The 21,129-nt window shown below is 43.5% G+C and overlaps 1 protein-coding gene across 2 annotated transcripts in view; it reads left to right on the forward strand.

The window, feature by feature from the left end:
• The window catches only part of wwc1 (WW and C2 domain containing 1), a 133,055-nt gene that overhangs the window by 82,152 nt on the left and 29,774 nt on the right, over nt 1–21,129 (forward strand). For both annotated transcript variants that reach the window (XM_084320934.1, XM_084320935.1), the window contains exons 10-11: nt 3,393–3,482; nt 14,384–15,066. In XM_084320934.1, the coding sequence (XP_084177060.1) occupies nt 3,393–3,482; nt 14,384–15,066 (773 nt within the window). The remainder of the gene's footprint in view (nt 1–3,392; nt 3,483–14,383; nt 15,067–21,129) is intronic.

Consider the following 21,129-nt stretch of genomic DNA (forward strand, 5'->3'; position numbering starts at 1 on the left):
TTTACAGCTTTGGGTAGGGCGTTCCACATTGATGTGGCATAATTGCGAAACGTGTTTAGTCCCTTATTTGAGCCGAATCTGGGTTTAACATGATTTGTGGAGCTCCCTCTGGTGTTGTGATCGTGGTATTCACTGACCTTTGGGAAGTATTTTGCCATGTACATGGGTACCTTGGTCGTGTAGTGTATCTTGTAGACCAGGCCCATTGCAAGTTGCTGTACTCTGTCATCTACTCTAAGCCATCCTAGGTTGTCAAAGTGGGCAGGGGTGAGGTGGGTTCTAGGAGTAAGGTCAAGCAGTAGTCTGACCAGTTTGTTTTGAGATGTTTGTAATTTTGTTTTTAGCGCCTTTGAGGTGCTTTGGTACCATGAGGTGCAAGCATAGTCGTAGTACCCCTGAATGAGTGCTCCTGCCAGAGTCTTCAGGGTATTCTTGTTTACCAGAGAGGAGATCCGGTACAAGAATCGAGTTTGTTGGTTGACTTTTTTTATTACATTGGATGCCATTTTGTCACAGGAGAGATTAGCCTCTAGGATGGAACCCAGGTAGGTAATTTCATCTTTCCTTGTGACAATATTGTCACCCACTGTAACTGAGAAGCCGTCGGTCTTGCTGAGTTTGTTATTTGAACCGAAGAGAATGGACTCTGTTTTGCCCATGTGTAATGATAGTTTGTTATCAGCGAGCCATATGCAGATTCTGCCTAGTTCAGAGCTGAGGGTTTTTTCAACCTGTAACTTGTTCTTGTCAGAGACCAGCAGGGCTGAGTCGTCCGCAAACAGGAACAAGTTGCAGTCACAAGCTGACGACATGTCATTTGCATAAATTAGGAACAGTAGCGGTCCTAGTATGCTTCCTAACCGTAACCCTGTTAAAACAAATCATAGTATTGCTGTGTTTGTATCAGGGTGGGTGGGTGGTTAAGTCTAGTGGTGAGAGCACTCACCTGCAACCACAATCATTGTTAGTTTGACTCGTGGTTGCGTTGGTTTTGGACCTTTGCCGATACGAAATGTAAATATATTACTTATGGCTATAACATAACATACATTTTGTACCTTTTTCCCGTGGTCGATTAGTACTTTATTTACATTTTCTGATGAGACCATGTTGTCCATACACAACCATGTTGTGCACAGATGCCCATTTCCCACTGAGTTAAATAAAAATGTATGGGTTGTGGATACAATTTATATCTATGTTATCTTCATTCTCTTCAAGGACAAAACAAACAAGACATTTGTCTCCACCCAATATGTTCCAAAAGTCATACATTTATATTATGTGTGCTTCTCGTGTTTTTTTTAGATTGTTTTAGATAGGTTACATACCGGTAGTTCAGTTTTTGCTCAATAATGCGATGAAATGGGAGACATTTGAAATATCAAATCAAGATGATATGCTGGCCAGTTTACGCCACTGTCTAATTGAGGATGCAGGATATGAAACGCTGTTTGCTCGTCATCCAAGAACATAAGTTACATAAATGACATTAGATAAAAAACTGTTTATGAGTAATACAAATGTTTTCAGGTAGCCCTCATTTGCAAGATGTCACAGGAGGAGGTAGGCATTCTGCATCATGCCCTCGCTCTACCTCGGTGCCCTGCCTAAACCAAGCGCAGTATTCCCCGGTCGTAATGCTAGACTACAGATCACAACAGAACGTGGCAAAGATCGTGGCCGTCTCCAGCAATAGGTTCGTGTCTCCAAAAGATGTTTAGCTACATCCCGTGAAATGACGTGACGGCACATCAATTTGACCGGTCACAATGGAGAGCACCGCTAGCTCCGCCTACCTGGAACGCCGTGTTTAGTAGCACCTCAGCACCAAAATATAGTTGGGAGAACCGTGTGCGGAACCTTTCTGTTGGTCATGGAAACACTTGTGGAACCCGTGAGGTCAGCATGACGGTGGAAAAGAGCCAGTCGTGTTGTACCTGCATGGAGCTCCTCTTTGTCTCTCGCTTCCTGTAACCTGAGCACTCTGAGGCAGGGACACGTCGGGCTGACACAAAAGAAGCCTTCTTCAGCCCCTCTCTCCCCCCCCCCCCCCTTTCTCTCTCTTTCTCCCCCGCTCTCTCTCCCTCTCACTCAGTCACATACACACACAAGGGAGACACACATACCTACGAGAAACATGCATACAAGGAGCGTGGGCACAAGAAATACACAGAGAAAAAAAAACCTAATACAACCTCGGATGTGCATGGCTTCTATGTTGATCTTATAAAGGATAAGCGGTATATTTTCATAATGTGTCACACTGACAAAGGTCCCCTTGTGCATGAATGAAAATAATATTTCCATGGGACTGCAACTTGGCAATAAGAACGGCAGTAGATTATCTAAGATGTACATGCCTCAGTTTTCCAATGAATGTCAGCATACCTCAGTTATCTCATCCAGTTATCTGGATTGTCAAAAGTAGGTACAATATAGTGTTTGTATGCATCAACTCAAAAAGAGAATACTTGCGTATAACCTGTGGTCACAAGATACTTGGGGTGGGGAAAATATGTATACAGCAATATATTGTGATATTTTGCACACTGATATTATATTGATACAGTGAGGTGAACAGACTGGAAAAATTATCTTAATCGATAAAACAGATGATGTACATATATTTTTTATATTGCAGATGTTAACAATGTTTCCCATTGGGGACATAATTTGCACTTAAATCAAATTTATAAATTGCAAAATATTGCAATATTGTGAAATTACAATATTGTGATTCTAGTATTGTGATAACGATAATATTGTATGGTAGGGCCTCTGATGATTCCCAACCCTACAAGATACTGGCAGGCACTATACTATACCTGCCTAGAACCGGCAACCCTCCGCACACCAGCACCGCGCAGCCTCAAATAGTTTCAAACTACAGTCTTAACCATTCTGCCTCCTGGAAACCATCTGAATTCAGGTAGCAAAACTTAGGTATTTAACTTAGGAGTGAGTTTATGCTGCATTCGATTATAACTCAGCGGTCGAAAATGTTTACTTCCTACTAGGAAAAATAGAATAAAACATCAACTCGAAGTTCCTAGTCGCAAATTGATTTCTCATTGCCACTCACATCCTTTAAATGTCAATGTTGTTATTAGCTGTTCTAACAGTACATTTGTAAGTATATTAGCTAGCTATATGTCGTTGTAAACTGTCTTTGTGAGTTATAGTTCATACAAGACAAATTGTACGAAAAAAACTGCCAAAAAAGTTTAGCGTGAGACGATGCGTTTCCCACTTCCTACTTCCCACCTCCGACATTAAACAAATGCATCGTTACACCACGCAGCTACTACTACCTGGTTTCAACCTTGTTACGAGTATCGCAGGATGTTGCTGTGCACCTCATGTATTCTCTGGTGTGCTTGCTGTTCCAGGCTGCGTCTGCACTGCAAGAGGAACAAGCTGGTTGGAGAGCTGGAGGAGACGGTCCGTCTGGCTACACTGCTGCACACACAACTCAAAAGGTATTTCACTTCACTTCACACCTCGTCTGTGTTTGCCGCCCAACACATCCAATGATCATGATGTGACATTACTACTTTAGAATTCTTTTTGCACCATTTTTAAAGTACGTTTAACGGTTTCTTAAACTATTGGTTGGGACTGGGTCCTACTTGATAAAAGTACCAGTATGTTTTAATGTGACTGGGTCTCTACTTGATAAGAGTACCAGTATGTTTTAATGTAACTGGTAGTGTACCAGTAGGTACTGTAGTAGGAATGACCACCCCTCGCCTAAAACAAGCGCAGTATTGTCCGAACACATCTTTGCATAATGTGTGCTACATGTCTGAAAAGGCAAACGCGAGCTATGCCTGTACCCAATTCTCTGCTCATCCTGAATGCATGTCCAGAAAGGGCTTTGCTACTTTGGTTTTGATTTGGTTGTAAATACATAGTTTGTGTGTAAGAAGAACCTTTTGTAAATGAGACCCCTGGAGGCCTTAATCCCGCTGTTGTAATAGTCATTGAGGAGTGGTATACTGGGACCATAGAAAATAAGATGCTCAACTCACTTAGACCTTGTAGACTGGCTGCTGAATCCAGCGTCTCTCTCAAGAGAAGTAACGGAACGTAGACCAAATACGTCCACATTTGTATAGGATTCTATCACATTTTCATAACAATAGCGAATATGACCGTTTTCATTGAGGTTTCTTACAAATTAACGATGCTTTATGTTGTCCTTTATATGCCGATTATCATTCAAATATTAAATTGTACCATATGTCCCCCTTTAGACAACATATGTAACGCTACCAGCGCACTTTTGTTAAGATAATTAGTTTACCATTCGCGGTCGCTATACTGAGGCCGCAGTAATAGTTTACCGCTGTTCAGATCACGTCGAAGAATATAGACACATCCCAGTGACCTGTGACCTGTGCTAAGGATCTTGGGAAGTGTATTGTTGTAGTTTTCAACATTTTCACCTTTTAATTTTAAACCAATGCTGCCATCTACTGACAACAGAAAGTGTTGTCTATCGTCACCTTTAGAGTCACTTCCGTATACACCGTCGCCCGAAACCCATTCTAGAGATTCCCACTTTTAAGATAAGATAGATATTCCTTTATTGATCCCCTTGGGGAAATTCAGGCATCATAGCAGCATGGGGGGGAGGGGGGAGGGGTACAGGTAGTAAAACAACACAGTATACAGGTAGTAAAAGACAACACAGGCAGTGTAAACAATTTGATCAATATGGTCAATATAATTTACTATCTGACTAGCTGAGGAATATTCACATTATTCACAGTGTCACATGAGGTGCAGTATGCAAGAGGTAGTGTTATAATAATTTACTATCTACTGAGTATACATTAATCAAAGTACCAGGGTAGTCTACTTTGTCCCCCTTGGGTTCCTATAAGTCCCAGGTCAATGTCTGGTAGCAGTCGCTGTCGCTGCCCCCTGTTGTGGGGCCTGGAGGCTGCTAGTCGCTGCCCACTGTTGTGGAGCCTGATGGCCGCTGGTATGAAGGACTGTCCGAGGCGGTTATGGGGCGTGGCCGTATTTGGTCCCAGACAATAAGAGTGGCTGCGATTGGTCACCGTGACGTTATGCTCACTCTGCCACCATCTTGATAACAGCAGCTAACAAGACTAACAAACAAGACATGACTCCTTCTATACCATGCGCCATCCTGTGGTTTCTGCCACAGAGTCCTTAGTTACCATGACAACCACTCACTGCAGAGATCGTTCATTAATAATCAAACTCTTTAAAGCTCACATTCGACCTCAAAACGCAGTCGATTACAATTGAACTCGGCATAAAACAGCATTGCATTTAATAATTTTCTCTGAATATGTTATTTATATTTGTTTTGCAGGGAGTAGTCCACGTTCTTTCTGCCATCTTTAGTGTAACGCATTTCTCCATTCAAAACCCCCGGAGTGCTCTTGTTTCCACATTATATAGAGCGTCTCCTCTGAATCCTCAATAGAGTGAATCATAAAAAGAGACTGGGACAGCACTCCAATGTGACTTTAATATCACCACCTGGTCTCTCTTGTTTCAGCCCCATCTCGCTTAAAATAAAATACTAATCGACCACAGGAAAAAATGTAAACAATGTACGCTTGGCCATAAGTAATATATTTTTACGTATTGTATCAGAAATGTAACATGTCTACGTATTACAAATAAGTGCATAATATTACATATTCAGAACATGTTCAACTTTAAAACGAACCTCAACTCTTAATTATAACCGTAGTTAGATAGTGGTGAGAGCACTCGCCTGCGACTGCAATGATTTTTCTATTCAACTCCATGGTTGATTCAAAAACTGGTTGCAGCCTTTGTTTTGGACTTTTGCCCATACAATACGTAAATATATTACTTGCGGCTATAACACAACTTACATTATGTACCTTTTTTCCTGTGGTCGATTAGTAAAACATGTTTTAGTCCCAGTCTGTTAGACTCCAAATTATGCAGACCTAATAATGGCATAAAATAAGTACAAAAGTACAAGGCATGTGAACCCCCCTGGAACAGTCAGTCCCCCCAAAACACTGCACACATCCCCATCCAAGACGTATGTTCATTTATTACACTCACGCAAGAAGGTGCAAGGTGTTGTAATCACTTGTGTGTCTGGGTGCGTGCGTGCGTGTGTGTGTGCGTGCGTGTGTGTGTGTGTGTGGCTTTGTGTGGCTTGAGTCGCAGAGTGTAAATCCTACTGGCAGTACGGTGTCCTGCAGGGACCATTCTTCATGTCGTCCTCAAATTGCTAGCTTTCTGAAAACCTGAAAAACACGAATAGAATGAAGTAGCTCTCCCTTGTGGAGAGAGAGAGAGGGGCAGAGAGAGATACAGTAGAAACAGATTGTGTGTGTGTGTGTGTGTGTGTGTGTGTGTGTGTGTGTGTGTGTGTGTGTGTGTGTGTGTGTGTGTGTGTGTGTGTGTGTGTGTGTGTGTGTGTGTGTGTGTGTGTGTGTGTGTGTGTGTGTGTGTGTGTGTGTGTGTGTGTGTGTGTGTGTGTGTGTGTGTGTGTGTGTGTGTGTGTGTGTGTGTGTGTGTGTGTGTGTGTGTGTGTGTGTGTGTGTGTGTGTGCGTGCGTGCGTGCGTGCGGTGTGCATAATCTTCTATAAGTGATCTCAAAAGTGGTGGATATGTTGACACAATCAACCAAGGACCTGCAATAATATTATTATTAATATTATTATTATCAGTCAAAGATTGACAGTGAAAGCTGATTGTGGTAAAGTATTTTTTTTATTGAGGTAAAGGCCATCTGTTGTACATGTACTTACTCTAAATATGATATTATATTATTATCTATATAACAAGATTTACAGCTGGGGGATATCAGGTGAGGTAGAGGACTCTGCTCAATATTCTTGGCTCCACAAATCCTTACGAGGCTCTTAAGGACTGAATGGGTTGTTGATTTAGGATACATTCTAGTTATGCATTTCAAAGCACAGAGTAAAAGAGAGAGAAGAGCTTTACTGCTGGGCAGGCTGGACGGAGAACAACTAGAGTGTTTAAAGGAACACACCAACATTATGGGAAATGCGCTTACCGTCTTCTCCAGTTTAGACCAGAAGATAGCAGTTTCCTCTCCGTGTGTTCAGTAGAAAGCTATCCGGCTGCGAGCTTCCTTTTCCTTTTAAGTATTTTACCTTTTAATTTTTTTATCCTCAATTCAGAAAGATGAAAGTTGCTTACATGCACAGTTTCTCCTCTTATCTCCAACTCGTTGCTTCTGATTTCAGTCATGGCGGGTTGAAGTCTGATTGAACCTTAGTCCTCTGAAGTGAGCGCACGTTTCATAACATGGGAATAAAATAATATTTTAGGGGATGATGCAAGCACTCTGTAAGACGCATGCATAATTCAGAACCATCTGAAGAAACCACCCTCTCCAAAACTTTATCTTCCCTAAAGTCCAGCTGGAATCGAAAATAGGAAACCATTTTTTATTTGTAAGACATTCAACAATGATATCATAATGAAGTAGTTGTTTCTCATACTTTTTCTTGTGGACTCCCAGAATAAATTTGCAACAGAACCTGCTGGTCCACCTGGGCTATTTTTATTTTATTTTGTTATTTATTTTTATATTTTTGTACGATTTATTTGTAGCGCTTTTCCAGCTTTTTTGGTCAGACATGACCGACAGAGGAGAGGGTGAACGGGAGAAGAAGTGGGGAGGACATGACCGACAGAGGAGAGGGTGAACGGGAGAAGAAGTGGGGAGGACATGACCGACAGAGGAGAGGGTGAACGGGAGAAGAAGTGGGGAGGACATGACCGACAGAGGAGAGGGTGAATGGGAGAAGAAGTGGGGAGGACATGACCGACAGAGGAGAGGGTGAACGGGAGAAGAAGTGGGGAGGACATGACCGACAGAGGAGAGGGTGAATGGGAGAAGAAGTGGGGAGGACATGCGACACATGATCCCCCGGGAGCGGGAGGCGAACCCGGGACGGCCGCGTAGGTGTGCAAGGCACTATGCGGTGCGCCACGAGGGGAGAATACAAGATAGGAGAGGAGAAGAGAGGATTGGAGAGGGAGAGGGGAGGATAGGAGAGGAGAAGAGAGAATAGGAGAGGGGAGGAGAAAAGATGAGAAGAAGAGAAGAGAGGATTGGATAGGGAGAGGAGAAGAGATGGTAGGTCAAGAGAGGATAGGAGAGAGAGAAGAGAGGAGAAGCAGGGTATCTGCGGGGTATTAAGAACTCTTAAAAAGTATTAAAATCATAATTGTCAATTTAAGGCCTTAAAGGGTATTAAAAAGCCTTTAATTTAATTTGTACAGCTATTACATTTTTGGGGGGGGGGGGGGGGGCAGCCCGGCTGTTGCGAGATTAAATCATATTAAATATATTAAATGTTTTTGTATTCAAGTTGTTTTTTGCGGGGCTACTCCCACAAATATATTATGCTTGGTATGTCTGGCGAGAGCTTGTATGGAATGTGCAAGTTCAGTGTCGCTATGTGTTGCTTCAAATGTTGTTCTTATTGAAACCTGCAGGTCTGCTACAACCTCATTTAACTCTGTGGCCCTCTCTCTCTCACACATAAAGATGATTTCCAAAAAAAATCAAAAAAAGATTTCAAATTTTTTTATATAATATATATATATATATAAATATATATATATTTTTATGCAGTCAGGCCACTGAACTTAGAAGCAGGCCAGGCCAGTGTTTCTAGTTGCAGCGGCGCAATAGTTAGATAACCTAAGTGGGGAACAACCAGGAGATCACTGCAACTCACACAAGTTGGAGAACTATCTCTCTCTCTCTTGCTCACACACACACACACACACAAAGGGAGCCGCATGTCATTGGTGGAGGCGGGACCCTTACAAAAAACAAAAAATCCATCAAAATCAGTGTTGTTGCTAATCATTGACACATGCTAGCCTGTAATACTATATTTGCACTATATTTCCTGGCCTGAATGATTTCCCCAGTCCGGCCCTTACCCTTAGGGGTCACGCTGGAGCTTTGAACCCGTCGGCGGACAACAAAAGAATTAGAATCCCTCTTAAATGCTCAAAAAGGACATCTTTTCAGAAATCGATAAAAATAGAAAAATTGCCATTTCTAGTGCTTTGACATGTAAGGTATACGTCCCCCAACTTGCTAAACCTAATACGACTTGTAAATACGTTTAATTCTTGCTAGATGGTATGCTTGTAATAATCTCCATTTGCGATAAGAACTACATCGCGTCACGAAACGCACATACATGGACGCGTGCACACACAAACAGCGCATAGGTGTTAATCACTGAGTGATCTAATATGCATATTCTTCAGCGCAAGAGGGGGGGGTTGTGTTTCTCACTGTCTGTCGTTGATAATATAATCTGAACAGGTCCTGCATTATTATTATTATTATTATTATCATTCTCGAGAATACACGGGACCCGACGGAACGTTAATTTATGTATTAAAAGTAGTCTTATGCTTTTCATCCTCGCCCGTGTATATACCCACGTCGCGCTAAAACAACATAAACTACTGTATGGCAGAGACAGAGTGCGTGTGTGTACGAGTTATGAGTTATCTCGCAGTTCATTCAAGCGCGCATCACGGTGATGACAGCTCTCTAGAGTAGAAAGGTGCGCTCACAGGGGCGTAGCTGGAGATTCTGGGCCCCATGAAAGAATCAATTTGTGGGCCCCCAATCTATTAAAAAATGTGGGGCCCCCAATCTATAAAAAAATTTGGGGCATTTGCTGGGCCCTTGGAATCATCCTAACCCCCCCCCCCCCCAGCTACTCCCCTGCACACACACACACACTGTCTCTCTCTCTCAAACAGAGAAATCAAAAGAAATCAGTATATTACAGAAGGAATTTCTTGTACAGTCTTGTACAGTGGGTGACAATATTGTCACAAGGAAAGATGAAATTACATACCTATATCTCCCTCTCTCTCCCTCCATCTCTCCTCTGTATCTCCCTCTTTCTTTCTCTTCCTCTATATCCCTCTCTCCCCCCTCTCCCTCTATCTCTTCTTTCTTTCTTTCTTTCTTTCTTTCTTTCTTTCTTTCTTTCTTTCTTTCTTTCTTTCTTTCTTTCTTTCTTTCTTTCTTTCTTTCTTTCTTTCTTTCTTTCTTTCTTTCTTTCTTTCTTTCTTTCTTTCTGTCTAGTTAGTTGACAGCTTACGCAAGATGTAAAAATTGCAACGTTTCAACTAGAAAGGTAGGCTCAGTAGAGCTTTCTCCCTCTCTCTCCCTCCATCTCTCTGTATCTCCCTCTTTCTTTCTCTTCCTCTATATCCCTCTCCCCCCCCTCTCCCCCTCTCTCCCTCTATCTCTTCTTTCTTTCTTTCTTTCTTTCTTTCTTTCTTTCTTTCTTTCTTTCTTTCTTTCTTTCTTTCTTTCTTTCTTTCCTTTCTTTCTTTTCTTTTTCTTTCTTTCTTTCTTTCTTTCTTTCTTTCTTTCTTTCTTTCTTTCTTTCTTTCTTTCTTTCTTTCTTTCTTTCTTTCTTTCTTTCTTTCTTTCTTTCTTTCTGTCTAGTTAGTTGACAGCTTACGCATGATGTAAAAATTGCAACGTTTCAACTAGAAAGGTAGGCTCAGTAGAGCCCAAATCTCTACCAGACGGGAGCTTTCTCTCTCTCTCTCCCTCCCTCCCTCCCTCTCTCTCTCTCTCTCTCTCTCTCTCTCTCTCTCTCTCTCTCTCTCTCTCTCTCTCTCTCTCTCTCTCTCTCTATAACGGTGGTTGGTACAGTACTGTAAATACCATCTGAGTAGAGTAGAAAGTAGAGAGGTGAAGACCTGTTCTCTCTCTCTCTCTCTCTCTCTGCCACACGGGTCAAACCAGTCTGGATTGATGTTGTAGTCTGAAAAAATGCCAGGAAATGCTCAGAGAATTGTTGCATATATAGAACACAAATGTTCTAGAATGTTTGATTATGACATCATACTGTGACATACTCCTCCTGTAGTGTGAAAAAACATGCATTCTCATAAATATTACGATCAAATCTATTTTGTACTTGATGATACATTTGAAATTGGTTTGGTTATGATCATGTTATTAGTGTGTGTGTGTAAAAAACTAATTAATAATATAATTATTATAAATGTCTCTCTCTGTATATATCTCTGTATCTCTTTCTTTCTTTCTTTCTTTCTTTCTTTCTTTCTTTCTTTCTTTCTTTCTTTCTTTCTTTCTTTCTTTCTTTCTTTCTTTCTTTCTTTCTTTCTTTCTTTCTTTCTTTCTTTCTTTCTTTCTTTCTTTCTCTCTCTCTCTCTCTCTCTCTCTCTCTCTCTCTCTCTCTATCTCTCTCTCTCTCTCTCTCTCTCTCTCTCTCTCTCTATCTATTACTATACTATTATATATCTATATATATATCTAAATGTCTAAACCTCGGTCTATCTAGTGTGTGTATACACCAGTATCACTGACTACCACGGCAAGCCTATAGAAAATGATTCTATTTAATAATAATAATAATTATTATTATTATAAATGTCTCTCTCTCTGTATCTTTCTTTCTTTCTTTCTTTCTTTCTTTCTTTCTTTCTTTCTTTCTTTCTTTCTTTCTTTCTTTCTTTCTTTCTTTCTTTCTTTCTTTCTTTCTTTCTTTCTTTCTTCTCTCTCTTCTATTATATTACTATTATATATCTATCTAAATATCTAAACCTCTGTATATCTAGTGTGTGTATGCATGGCATCAAATCAAAGTGTGTGTTGCCTGTATTGATCAGTCACACTATACCCCCATTCAGCCGTAATTGTTCCCTGCTGGGCCTTTGTTTCATGGTGTGAAGTAGTCATTGACATTGACATTGACATCACATTGCATTCTGGGAAGGAGTGTAGTTCCCTTATCATTAGCTGAATTCACTGAATTCTCTTCAGAGGCTCCTGCTGCAAATTGGTAATGACTGTACCAGAATGTTTGATAGGACATTGATTGAAAACTATCGTCTCAAATTTGACAATTGATGGCTTATTTTGAAGGTATGAATCTGTAATTTTACATTATGTAACAAAAAAAAAGAGAATATTCTGAGAAGGTGGAGCTAGAAACTCTAGACCTCAGGGGGTTAAAAGCCTCCAATGCTTATTAGTGTGTGTGCGTTTGAACGTTTGCATGTTTCAACCATACATTTCCATTTATATATATAAAAAAGAAAATAATATTTGGGGGTCGCGGCTCTCTGACACCGTTATTTCGGGGGTTGCGGCCTGAAAACTTTGGGAACCCCTGGCCTAGTACACAGTTCATTTATACTTTATTAATTCCTGTGGGGGAAATGATGCCACTGCATTTTACCCATCCTAATCACACTCACAGGAGCAGTAGGCAGCCACATACAGTCGCTCCGAGGACCAACTCCAGTTGTAATGTACCGTAATTCCTCTAATAGTAACCCCGGCTTGTATTTGTTTCAACTGTAGCGGGTACCAGGCTTGTATTAGGAGGAGGCCTGTATAAGAGGGAGGCCTATATTTCAAATTTTCAAACGGATCATAATGAATAAATCAACATTTTGTGTCAGTTTGAACCCAGTCAAATGTACTGGGTTCATTTATTGAAACCAAGTACTGTATGAAATAGTAAACAGTGCAATTACAGGTGGTCACTGGTCATTTCAACGTTTTCAAAGTGAAATCAAGTAACTAGCTCAGTATGCAGCTCAGTATATTAGTAACCCGGCTTGTATTAGGAGGTCGGCTTATAATTGCTTAGCTCAAGAGCGCACCCGGCCATTAATAGAGACCCGGTTTGTATTTGAGACCCGGTTACTATTAGAGGAATTACGGTATGTGCCTTGCTCAAGGACAGTGGCAGGAGTGTGTAAGTAGCATAGCGTGGGAGGAATCCAGAGGAAACCCAAATTATCACAGGGGAGGTTGCCTGGCAACACAAGTTGAAATTCTGCCCCCCTGTGGAATTCATGTGCTGCTCAATGTCATTATGTAATTAGTACACACAGTGTCACATGTAATTAATTAGTACAGTGTCACATGTAATTAGTACAGTGTCACATGTAATTAGTACAGTGTCACATGTAATTAGTACACAGTGTCACATGTAATTAATTAGTACAGTGTCACATGTAATTAGTACAGTGTCACATGTAATTAGTACACAGTGTCACATGTAATTAGTACAGTGTCACATGTAATTAGTACACACATGTAATTAGTACAGTGTCACATGTAATTAGTACACAGTGTCACATGTAATTAGTACACAGTGTCACATGTAATTAGTACAGTGTCACATGTAATTAGTACAGTGTCACATGTAATTAGTACACAGTGTCACATGTAATTAGTACACAGTGTCACATGTAATTAGTACAGTGTCACATGTAATTAGTACACATTGTCAGTCACATGTAATTAGTACAGTGTCACATGTAATTAGTACAGTGTCACATGTAATTAGTACAGTGTCACATGTAATTAGTACACTGTGACACATGTAATTAGTACAGTGTCACATGTAATTAGTAGTGTCACATGTAATTAGTACACAGTGGCACATGCAATTATGTAATTAGTATACACATTGGCACATGTAATTAGTACACACAGTGTCACATGTAATTAGTACACAGTGACACATGTATGTAATTAGTACAGTGGCACATGTAATTAGTACACAGTGTCACATGTAATTAGTACAATTCATTATATTTCATTGATTTTTCTACACTGCTTTTTAAACCATGTATCCTTTTACTACTGATCTTGTTATCTTCTTCTGATTGTAAATTGTGTTAAGTGCAACTATATAGGAATAAAGTTGATTTGTGGTCCTGTGTAGGTCAATGGGTGGAGTGCTTGGCACTTTTGAGCGTGACGACACTAGGGCTGACCTACGATTTATTTTTGGAATTCGAAGCCGAGATTCGATTTTAATTCGAAGCTTCGAAAAAGAAAAAAAATCAATATATATATATATTTTTTTTATATTTTCTTTTTATATATATTTTTTATGTTGTGGGATTGATTATCTTGTACAGCACTTTGTTCAACTTTGTCAGTGCTGTAAAGTTTAAACCTTTTTAAATCTTAGACAAACAAAACACTTTGCTTTCATGAAACATTGTAAGCCGTCATTTGTTGTAATTAACAAAGAGAGGCAGAGTTGATTTTGCAAAAAGAAAATCGAATTTTATTTTCATATTCGAATCCCATGCCCATCGAAGGAAGCTTCGAAGCTTCGAAGCATTTAAGACAGCCCTAGACGACACTAACATTGCCATGGGTTAGGGGTTCAATTCCCACTGGGGCCACCATACAGAAAAATACTGTACAGTAGATGCAATCTTTCCATTGTAAAGCAGCTAGAAATGCAGCCATTCATTCATTGATTCGTTCAACCATTCATTTGATTTAACCCAAATCCTCCCCTCCTCCCCTGTCCAGCCTGTCGGCCAGCACCCTGTCCTGTTCGTCGGGCAGCAGTCGTGGTTCTCTGACGTCCAGCCGTGGCTCCCTGGCCACCACCTCCAGCCTGGGCTCCACCTCCTCGCTCAGCTTCACAGACCTCTACCTGGAGCAGCCGGAGCTGGCCGACCCGGACTTCCAGAACAAACTGGACTGCCTCCTCCAGGAGGGCGGGCCGGGAGGCTACAGGCCTTCCAGCTCCATCACCACCATCCACGAGAACGAGGTCGTCGGGACCTTAGGGGCGGATTCTGGACCGGGAGGAGAGGGGGAGGGAGGCGGAGTGGGGTGTGGAGGGAGAGGTGTTGTTGTTGTTGGAGGAGGAGGAGGGGAGACCGGTTCGTCCAGAATCCAGGCTCTCAGACTGTCGGAGACGCCGCGCTCTATGAACTCCCTGTCCCCGCGGTCGTCGCTCTCCTCTCTGTCTCCGCCCTGCTCGCCGCTGGTCACGGACGCTAGCTTCCTGTCTGGGGAGGCCTTCGCTGGCCAGATGGGGCCCGGGCTAGGGAGCGGCTCCGGACTGGACCTGGAGCTCCACAATAGGCTAGCAGAGCTGGAGCTGGGCCTGGACTCTCAGGAGCAGCGGCAGGACGGCCAGGGAGGCCCTGGAGAGGTGGACGCCAAGCGGGACCCCACCACCGTGCCAGGAGAGGAGCTCAAAGGTAGGGATGAAAACGACACTGCCTTTAAAGCAACATGGACGTTGTGTAGAACATGTGACTGCATGTTCCTTACTGGGGGTGGGACAATATCGCCCTTGTTAACGATAATATTATATATTATTATTATATATAGAAAATTGATCTATGATACATCACCATATCTGTGTAACTGAAGAAGAAAAAATACCCATAAAAAGGCAAAAAGCAGGAATAGAAAATGTACATGAACGCTTATCAGATCATTTTTATTATTATCACAAACTGGCCAATTGTATAACAAATTGCATAGTGCCTCTTTAACACACACTGACCGCAACTTCTTTTTATTATTATCTATTAATTAAGTCCCCAACGGAAAACTTTGTTACCATCTGCAATAGAAAAAAAATATATATACACTATATATATCATCTGTTTTATCTAATATGAGAATGTTTTCAGTCTGTTAACCTCATTCCAATCATGTTTATTGCAGCAAAATGGGATTGTCAAGCCAAACGAACGAGAACAAATTAAGAAAATAAAATACATTAAATATTGATACTTCGCGCCATCGCTAACGTGTTGCAAGAGGAAATATTACAAAATATTGCATCTATTTGTTTTTGTCTCGCCCCTATTCCTTACCATGATACAGTAGGTCCACTAGGTCCATATACTGCCTCTCACTGTCCATGTGTCTGCACACATGAATGAATGACTTCTGTAGGGGGAATTTAGGTTGTATAATGATCATGAAAAATGTTTAATGAAATAAATTAATTAAATTAAATTCAAATAGACAGCACAATATCACATACATTACATAAAAGAAAATCGTCTAGGGAAACTGGGCAAATTAATACAATAAAGATAAATGTGAGATTAAAAGAAAGTCCTCTCCATTTCCCCACTTTTGTCTGCACCCAGTTCTCATCTAGTTATCACTATGTCTGCACCCAGTTCTCATCTAGTTATCACTATGTCTGCACCCAGTTCTCATCTAGTTATCACTATGTCTGCACCCAGTTCTCATCTAGTTATCACTATGTCTGCACCCAGTTCTCATCTAGTTATCACTATGTCTGCACCCAGTTCTCATCTAGTTATCACTATGTCTGCACCCAGTTCTCATCTAGTTATCACTATGTCTGCACCCAGTTCTCATCTAGTTATCACTATGTCTGCACCCAGTTCTCATCTAGTTATCACTATGTCTGCACCCAGTTCTCATCTAGTTATCACTATGTCTGCACCCAGTTCTCATCTAGTTATCACTATGTCTGCACCCAGTTCTCATCTAGTTATCACTATGTCTGCACCTAGTTCTCATCATGTTGGCATGTAGTTATATATCATACTGGCTTTCGTGTCTCGCTCTAGCCTTATTGGGATATATCATCTTTCGTGCACATATTGTGCGCATGTTGAAAACTTTCACATGCACCCGCATCTGCTCGTGGTCAGTCATCAGTCAGTTGTCATGCTGAGTCGTGCTAAGGTAGGGTTGGCGACGGCATTCTCTAGTGTTAATACTGTCACTGCCGCCCGCTGTCCCGTGAGACGAACGGGCGGTGTGTGTGCAGCGCTGGGGGCTGTATACTCAGGTAAATGTGCACAACGTGTAACGTTATTGAGTGCTTTTCCCAGTATCATGGCGCGCGCCACTAATGCTAATGCTGTGGCTTTCGGGGCTCCACTCCCGTGTGTCGGGGAAACGTCAAGGCTGTGCTCGGGGTTTCCTCCACTTAACCATTACATTGCTGAGGGACAGTCGTGTCTAACGTTAAGGGTTTAGCCGAGGCTTATTTACCTTTTACACAGGTAGACGGCCTAATGGCGGGGCTTAGGACCGGTGTGCCACGCTTAGAGAAGCAGTTGCTGTCAGTCCTCTGCCCAAACATGGTAGAGTGTCGCCCCGCCCGGAAGCCGACGCTAAGGGGCGAGTCGGCCCGGCAGGTGGCTGAATGGGCTGATGAAGCTTATATCGCCGCAGTACAGAATTTAGCGGCAACTAATAACATTGCTCAGTTGGCTGCTTTTCTGTCGAAAATGGTGTCGGGCGATGGGGTCTTGGAGACGGCCGACGTCAAGACCCTCGCTCAGGGTTTTGAGGTTATACAGCTTTTGACGCAGCCGCAAGCTATAACCGCAGGGAGAGTGAGGACGCTGTCGACCCTTGTTCACAGACACCTGTGGTTAGAGCAGTCTCCCCTGGAGGAGGAGAGGAGGACTCTCCTCCTCAGGGCTCCCCTCTCCGTAGATGGGTTTTTTGGTTTGTCAGCGGAGGCGCGGGCGGCCTATAGCCAGGGCCCCACGCCGCCCACACCTCACAGCCAGGGGTGAGAGCATGGTCTCGTCAGCGGCTGCTGCGAGACCCCCGACCGGTGGCCATGTGTCCCCCGCCCGAGACAACCTGTACACAGGGTGACAGGCTCTCACGGTGCCGACAGACCCCGGCGGCCCAGGGATCGGCTGAATTAGATCGACGCGCCTCTTTTCAAGGAGTAACCGTCGCCATCTCGCTGTGTCTAGCACGCTCTCCGTTCACTCCCCCCCCCCCCTCCCCCCGTTACATTACGGGACACAGGGCTCTGTTCTGTCCCCTCTGGCGTCGGGCCGCGTTTTCGCAGTGAAGCATAGGTGGCCCGACATAACGCTTCTCATGAGGACAGGGGCTGATACCCAGCAGCTAGCTAGGCCTGGGTCTGTCTATGAGAATGTTGTACTGTCAGGAAAGGTAGAGAGGCTCCCTTGCCACACGCTCGGCGTGTGCGCTTGGTGAGCCTGGTGTTGTATGTGACGACGGAGCAGGTAAAAAAAATTTATAAAAAAAGCCAGGCCGGGTATTACGCTTGTGCCTCCCCCCGTTCGGACTACCAGTCCTAGCAGCGGCAGTGCGTCAGGCACGTGTAATTTGGGTGATAGTAATATCACTACAGGCCTATGGTGTGGGGGGTTTTCACCCTAGACAGAGTGAGGGCCACACATCATGCATGTCCAGCCGTAGAGCAGGCCGTCCCCAGCAAGCTAATCGCTTTGCTAAAACGAGTCAATGCTCAGCGGGGGAGCCACCTCATTCACCAGGAGTGATGACTGTCGTTCCTCCCGTTTCAGACCGCCCTTTTCTGTCGGGGTCCCCCCCTTGGGTGCAATTGCCTCGTTGGTGGAGTCAGGGTGCGGAATCCCAACCCCACGAGATACCTTGCTCGCGCTGTCGGCGAAGCCAGGGTTTGCAATGCGCAGTGGGAGGGACCGGGCCACCTATCTACGATTCTTAGCGGGCCGTCGGCAGCGAGGCCGCTTTGCGATTTTTACCATGTGTGGCTACAGAAGTGCGGATGGAGAGAACGTTGAGAGTGGGGCTTGTGTTACAGTTTGCACACCCCCACCCTCCGTTTTTGGGTTTGATACAGACTATTGGCAGGAACAGCCCTGGCCGACGAGATTCAATCTCTGTCGGCGAAGCAGGCCATTGAAGACGTCACAGGCTTCGCGTTTTCTTAGTGGCCGAGAGATGTATCCATGAGTTACAGGACCTGCACTGCAGGCCACTGACATTGTAAATGGGAGGTAAGGCGGTGCAGTCGTGGCTGTTGTCCTTTTGCTCTGCTTTCTTTAACGGTTGTGTATATTGGGCTGTTATGCCCATTCTCCAATCTGTTAAATAAACCTTTTTCAATTGTTTCACTCACGTTGAGGTCTCTCTGGGATAAGCCCGACGTCTTTCCCTCTCCCATAAAGAGCGGAATTGATGCAGTTTATTCCCAGGCTCGTTATGTAGGAACCCATGTCTGTGTCTTTCGGGACCAGTTCCCTGCTGGTCGTCCCAGACAGCGGGGAGAGACGTTGGGCTTTTTCTTGTTAGAAACTCGCCGTCACCGTTCTCGGGTTTTCACGAGCATACACGCCGGTTATAAGTCAGCGTTTGGTCTTACGAGACTGGTATCAGCGCTGGCCCAGGGTGTTTTTCAATTATTGAATCCACCTTCGGGACCGGCGCGCCCTGGTTTGTCCAACAACATAAAAAAGGCGTTTTTTATGCGGTCGACCGGGAAGGAGGTTTTTATCTCTACCGAGCGTCAGCGCACTATAGGTTAGACTCGACTCGCGTGCATCTCCGGGGGGAAATGCCGGGGTAGATCAAACATTGGCGGGGGGTTTCGCGCGCTGACCGTCTTGGTGGCGCCCCTTGTGATGTTTTGATCGACACGTGTACCTAACCCCCTCTCCTCTGGAGAGAGGCGGCGACGTGACAAGGGTGCGGGACTCGTCCTGGTCGCGCCGGACCGGATCAGTTTAACCCGTCGCAGATACATTCTGATTGCCCCGAAGGGTCCTGAGCTTTTCCGCGGGGGAAATGCCAGGGCGGGCCGAACGTCACGGGGGTTGATATTGTGAATGTTGTGTGTCATATAAATGCCACTACGAGTTGTAAACTTTCTTTTCACCCCTCCCTCTCTGCTCGACCGGGGGATGGGAGGGGGCTGTTGAGGGGCTGCTTGTTGTCAGTAAGCTCCTCTATGCATCCCTGTGTAGTTCCTCCAGGCCCAGGTCGGGCCTTGCCCGGTGGAGGACATCTGCGCTGCGGCCTCCTGGTCCTCCCCGGGTCACTACTGTATGTCTGCACCTAGTTCTCATCTACTTTTCACCTGTTTATTTTCATCTAAATGTCCAGCACAATTCCATTTGAACCCTAATGAGCAGGCCCTTTAGGATGTCAATTGAACGTCAATCAAATAAAATAAAATAAATACTGATTTAAAGCAGTGGTTCTTAACCTTTTTGATGTTTGACCCTTAAAAACACGAATGCCATTTTCCGCGAATTGTCCCTGAGCAAGACACTTAAAGGTCCTATAGCTATAGAACATTCACCACTTGATCTGGTGCACTAGAGCACCAGCATGTAATTTATCCAGTCAGGTGCAATCCACGTTGGGGAAATGGGAAGTATGGAGGGAATACATACCAGCAACATGTAAACAACAACATTCATTTTGGACCCGCAAATATTTTATTAATCAATAAATTTTCTGGGGGAAAAGCAATACTTGTATTCCACACCTTTCTAAAAGCTCTGTGAATGTATTTTACTAAATTAAATTAAACATTTTAAAAAGATTACTCTAACTCTACATAAAAACTGTATCTATAGCACCTTTAACCCCTAACTGCTTCTGATGAGCAGGTTGGTGCCTTGCATGGTTGTCTCTGCTGTCGGTGTGTCTGTGTGTGTGTGAGAGTGACTGGGTGAATGTGAGGCATAGGTTTTGGATAAAAGCGATATATCCGTTTACCATACAAATAGTCATCATTTCACAAGAAGAAAAAAACATCTATACCAAAGGCTATAAGCACCATGATGTATTTTGTATGCCTTTTTCGCAAACTTTCCCAAAATCATCTTGTGAGCCTCGGATTGAGAACCACTGATTTCAAAGTGTGATAGGCCTAGTGATTTGGGCCTGAGCTCTCCAGGCAGGGCGGCCCAGAACCTCTGCGCTCTGAGAGAAAAGACCTGCCCACCTCCCGGTCTTCAGGCTGTGATCTGGGCACAAACGGGCCAACCTGCCCGAGGACTGAGCTACATTGAAATCAACTGAATGGACCTATCTCAAACCCTGCCACTCTTCTCTTCCCTCAGAGTGAAGCAACGGCTGTGATTGGAGGATCAAGGAAAGGGCGGATGTTTTTGAGATAGGTCCATTGATAGGAGGGAAGGAGGGGATTATAAGAGTGAAGAGGTTGATGGAGGAGAAGAGAGAGGGAGATAGAGAGGGGTACATAAGAAAAAGGGAGATAGAAAGAGAAAGGAGAGTTTGATTGATTGATTGATTTTATTGTGGATTAGAGACATCATCCAAGGGATAAAAACATGATAATATGCAAGCACTTATTTCCATCATGGTCCCTGGTATTAAAAAAAAATAGAGAGAGAGATGGGAGTGGGGAGAATGGTGAGAGGCAGATTAGGCGAAGAGGTTGACAGAGGACAGAGAGGAAGAAGACAGAAAGAAAGAGGAAACAAGAGAGATGGAGAAATGATAACATGAAGAGAGAGAAGCTAACATGAAGAGAGAGA

Source organism: Notolepis coatsorum (genome assembly GCF_963971535.1).
Source record: "Notolepis coatsorum genome assembly, chromosome: 8".
NCBI classification, from domain to species: Eukaryota; Metazoa; Chordata; class Actinopteri; order Aulopiformes; family Paralepididae; genus Notolepis; species Notolepis coatsorum.